Source organism: Chelonus insularis, unplaced genomic scaffold, assembly GCF_013357705.1.
Source record: "Chelonus insularis isolate UGA/USDA-ARS -01 unplaced genomic scaffold, ASM1335770v1 contig_553_pilon, whole genome shotgun sequence".
Taxonomy (NCBI): domain Eukaryota; kingdom Metazoa; phylum Arthropoda; class Insecta; order Hymenoptera; family Braconidae; genus Chelonus; species Chelonus insularis.
The window spans coordinates 1-5,101 of NW_023276638.1; the positions used below are offsets into that span (position 1 = coordinate 1).

At 30.2% G+C, this 5,101-nt stretch overlaps 1 protein-coding gene across 1 annotated transcript; it reads right to left on the reverse strand.

Moving 5' to 3' along the window:
* Nucleotides 1-3,257: 3,257 nt before the first annotated feature.
* Nucleotides 3,258-4,488, reverse strand: LOC118070172 (uncharacterized). Its single transcript, XM_035088606.1, is given in 2 exon segments — nucleotides 3,258-3,989; nucleotides 3,991-4,488. Coding segments are annotated over 2 exon segments (1,230 nt in total).
* Between the last annotated feature and the right edge of the window lie 613 nt (nucleotides 4,489-5,101).

Here is a 5,101-nt window from a genome sequence, read left to right on the forward strand (position 1 = left end):
ATTAAAATGTACTCAACATTTAGCAATCTGAAAGCATCAATTTGTGAAAGATTCGAACCGAACTTTAAAAAACAAAATGTGGAAAGAATTCACTCTTATTGGAAATTATAAGTGGATTGATCTGCTACCGGAAGTATTATTATTATATAACAATACTAAACATCGTACAATTAAGATGAAACCCATTGATGTGACTTCAGCCAATGAAAAGCAACTATTTAATACCATTTATAGAAAAATCAAAGTTGTAAAAATAGAAAAGAAGAAAAATAAGTTTAAAATTGGCGATAAAGTTCGAATAAGTAAATATAAAAATTTATTTGAGAAAGGTTACACTCCCAATTGGACCACTGAAATTTTTACCTTCAACAAAGTTGAAAATACTCATCCAGTGACTTATAAATTAAATGACTATCAAAACCAACCGATAGAAGGCGGTTTTTATGAGGATGAATTAACTGGAGTCCAATATCCTGATGTACATTTGGTTGAAAAAGTTCTAAAAAAACGTGGAAATCAAGCATATGTAAAGTGGTTGGGATTCAACAATGAACACAATAGTTGGATAAATTTAAATGATATATGTATAGTTTATTTGAAAAATTAAACTTGTAATTGTGACAAAAAATTTATAATTATGACAATAAGAAACTTATACTTATCAGAAAAATTATAATAGTGATAGTTTAACTTATAAAAGGACAATTAGAACTTATAAAATAACAATTGAGACCTTGAGCTATGACAATTGTAACTTATGACTATGATATTTGTAACTTGTAATTATTTGAATAAAAAAAATAAAAATATAAAAATTACGAATCTGTATTACATTTTTTATAGCCCCATGGTAAAGTATCAGTAGTTTCCTCTAATAATTGTCTTTTATTATCTTCCCAACTTAAGGCTTTTTTTGTTTTCAAAATAGTGCATACTTCATGTTTTTTACTGACAATATGATATTCATTTTTTTTTAAAATGGTATGATGGAACAAACAATTTTTCTAATCATCAATCGTAATCGTTTTAATTGTTGCCTTTTTCACACCTTTTGCTTTCTTTTCCACACCATTGGCTTTCTTTTGATTCTCTTTATTTTGAACTTTAAAACTATACATTTTTGCTCTAAGCCCAATAAATTCAATCATAATTTTTCCATTATTCTCATCTTTCATTAAACCCAGAATTTCTTTATTAACTAACGGAATTCCATAAACATTATTTTCAGGATAATCAGAAGTGTCATATTTCTGAATGTCACGTTTGATATAATCATGTATGTTTACATTAGTAAAATGATAGATTAAGCTATCTGTGTCTGTACATAATAATTTATCATTATTAACTTCCCAGTGGGAAGTTATAGTAATGGGTCCGATTTTGCGAATCGCTAATTTTGACACATCTCCACGTTTTAAGGTCCCCAGAGTTGAATACGATAGTTTTTACGTAGACGTCTGTGTGTGTGTATGTACGTATGTGCGTATGTTCGTATGTTCGTACGTGCGTTCGGAATTATTTTTCGCCTCGATTTTCTCGAGAACAAAAAATGATATCGACGTGGGACCAACTGCATTCGACGCGTAATTACGTAACCTAGAACTGATTAGATTTTCAGCAAAATCAATCTAGCCATTTTTTATGCAGAATCAAAAAACTGAAAAAATAGTGAACTACCTAAATTCTGCAATTTATAAATTATACCATTTTTTAGACGGAATTTCGAGATCTATTGAAAAATATGAATATCAAATGTTTAGAACAATTGTACAGAAATATGATGACAGTATTTCATAGAAAAAAAAATTTTTAGAAAACGAAATCAGCAATAAAAAAATTTTAAACTTGTGTTGGGATGGAGAAAATAGCATTAAAGACGCTATAATAGTCAATAATAATTGTCAATAATATGGAATTGTGTTCATAACAATTGAACATTGTTACTCACAAGTGATTATTGATTATAGTAATATTTAAATAATAAGTTTTAAATTGTTATAAACAATAAAAATAGGGACCCTTTCTATATATATGAGTACTTTTAACGCATAATTTTTTCGTTTACTAAAAAAAATGTTACCAACCGTATGCCATAAATGGAAACATACTCTTTTCGTGTATAACAATGAAATTCGTTGTAAATAATGAAAAAAAGGATCTATGAGGTACATTCGAATTCTTCTAAAGCACAATTTTTTCTTTTACTGAAATAAAGTAACTAACCATATCAAATGAATAAAAACAGACTCATTTCGTTTATAACAATTCCATTTGTTATAAAAAATGGAAACGGGTTCTATTCAAATTGTTTTTTTATTTTTTCCACTTGGAAGTTGGTCGTGTGGACCTTTCGGGTCGCACCCAGACCACTGCAGAGCACTGATATTTTTCAAAAGTTTTCATAATATAATTATAATAAAAATCATAAATAAAAATTTTTGATAAATCAAGTATTGCAAACCCTACATAAATTGGCTTGTTGAACAGTATTTCTAGTTGTTTCATCTCTATAATGACCATAATTTTATCAAATATAATGCGGCTATGAAAGTTGGGTTGTGATATTAGAGTTTGTGCTCCCCATCTTCCCTCCCATCTTGTGATTAATTTTATATCTTTGTAATTACGGACATTTTCCATTGTTTTTCCATAAACAGCATAATCCGTCAGTTTGTAAAAGTTTTTTCCAAAATCATTCTTAGATTGCTTTCTCATATTCGTATTTAAATCTATGTATTTTTTTAACCAAGCTGATTGCTTGAATTGTAAAACTCGATGAATTCTTTTAATTTTTAAACCTAGTTCAACACACTGCGGACCTATACGACGATCTTACAACCCCCTCCCCCTACCGGTATCAGGCGTTTATATCCTCTGACAAAATATCCCCGACAAAATTTCCCTGACAAAATATCCTCAGACTAAATAACTTTGGTACAAAATATCCCCAGATAAAATGTCTACGTGTATAAAAATGTTCTCTAGGATAAAATAAAAACTTTTTGAATATTAACATCAATAATAGAATTTTATTTAATTATTAATTATAAAAAATATTATTTTAATCATTGAGTGTTATAAGAATAAAACTAAATCTAAGAATTAATCACGTAATGAATCATTGGCATAAATCACAGATCAAGTGATATAGTTATTTAAATAATTAAGTTACAACAGTTAAGTGAGAGAGAAACTAAATAATGAGTTTTTAGAATGTTATTGTTTAAACTAAAAGGTAATTAAGTAATAAGTCACCATTAATTCGTGTTGAGAGAAATAATTTTAGCAACATTTTTGAGATATGTAAGTTTATCATCTGGAGTGTAGTGTAATATTACATTTTTGAGTCGTGTATCGTAATCACGATACGCTTTACGGCGTGTAGAAACATTTAACCCGGTATTCAGCTGAGTCATAAGTAATTCCGTCTTCACTTGTTCATTTTTTAGAGCATTTAAAAATTGTGGAATAGAGGCATGAGAAGTAGCGACACGACGGTTTAAACTGTTATGCCATCCTTCTATTGGATTATTCGAACGTAGAAGATCTTCTGTCACTGCTCGGTAGGCGTTCCATAGCTTAATGTCAAATTTAGGTTTTTCTCTTTTTTTTTTATTATGACGAGTCTTGCCAATCCATGTAGTTTCGAAGTAGTTGAGAAATTCATCCAATATATCACTGTGACGGTCATAGTAATCAGTTGAGACAATCCATTCATAACCTTCAATGACATCTCTAGAAGGTATAAAAGCTAACGCTGTGAGTAAATGTATGTTGGTGGCAAATATAATATCGTTATTATATAACTTTTGTAAACCACAAGATTGGATGTGCCGCCACACACATTGATTAAAATGAAAGTTACATCCAGAAATTTTCACGTTTGGATATATTGTCTTGAAAGATTGAATGAAAGCTTCTTCAAAGTCTACAATAATGCGTTGTGGTGAAAAATTCGGTAAATTTGCTCTCAATACTGTCAAAAATTTGGGTGTAAGTGCTTTTAGATTTATCCGGTGATAATATGTAGACAAGTGGTATAGATTTCTCTTTTACATAGCCGTGGATGGAATATAGTTGTGCAAAGATGTGAGGTACACTTTTGAATGTACCATCACCAAGCCAGTGTTGGCATCTTGATAAATAATTTAAGTTTTTTGCTGTTGTGAACATTAAAAAACGTTTCTTGTTCCCACCGCTATCGTGCAGCAAAAATAATTCATTACTGTGTGTTTGTGTGAGGTCAGAAGACAACTGCAAATCACCTCGAGATGATATGACGAGTGGTTGTGGATTATTTTTGAGTCGAATGCGGTTGACAGTCCGAGATAATGATTCTTGTTTAGGCATCAAAGCAGTAACTGGTGATAAGACACCACGTAAGGCACGTGAAACGATAGTTGCTGCTTTTATGTCACTTTTTTTAGCTTTTTTGATAATTTGAGCTTTGATGAGTTTGGTTTTAACGAGAGCCGCGTTTCCCAGCATGGTTATGAGTGGGTGGTGTGCCAATAATATTACCTGATAATGAAAAAATGATAAATATGAAGTGAATGTGGTTTTGCTTAAAATGTGGTGGTTTGCAGTGTAGGTTAAGATATCAATACATTATGTAATTAGGGTGGAAGAAGTAATAAAAAGAAAAATTACCTGTTTTTTGGTCGCTATCGGTGTGAATGATTAGGTTGCAATTGACGTCAGATGCACAACGCCATGAAATATTGGTTTTATTGACTGTTTTTTTTGAATATAACATACCGTCATGTAATAATAGTTTATTCCCTTTTTGGGATAATGTGAATGTTAAGGGCATAGTGGTGTAATAATGGTTTTGAATAATAACAAATATCTTATTGATAGTAACTATGAAATGAATTTTATTATTGTTGAATGTCAAAAATCACAAATAAACTATCACAAAAAGAAATTTTGGAGCAAATAGTAAATGCAAATGGCGGAATGTAGTATGCTAGGACAAAGTACATGAGATGGTGTAACTATATTGATAAAAGAGTGTATCGATGGTCGATATAGTTGGTCGATATCGACCAATAATTTAGTACCGGATAAATGTGATAGAATGTTCGAGTTTAAAAATTCA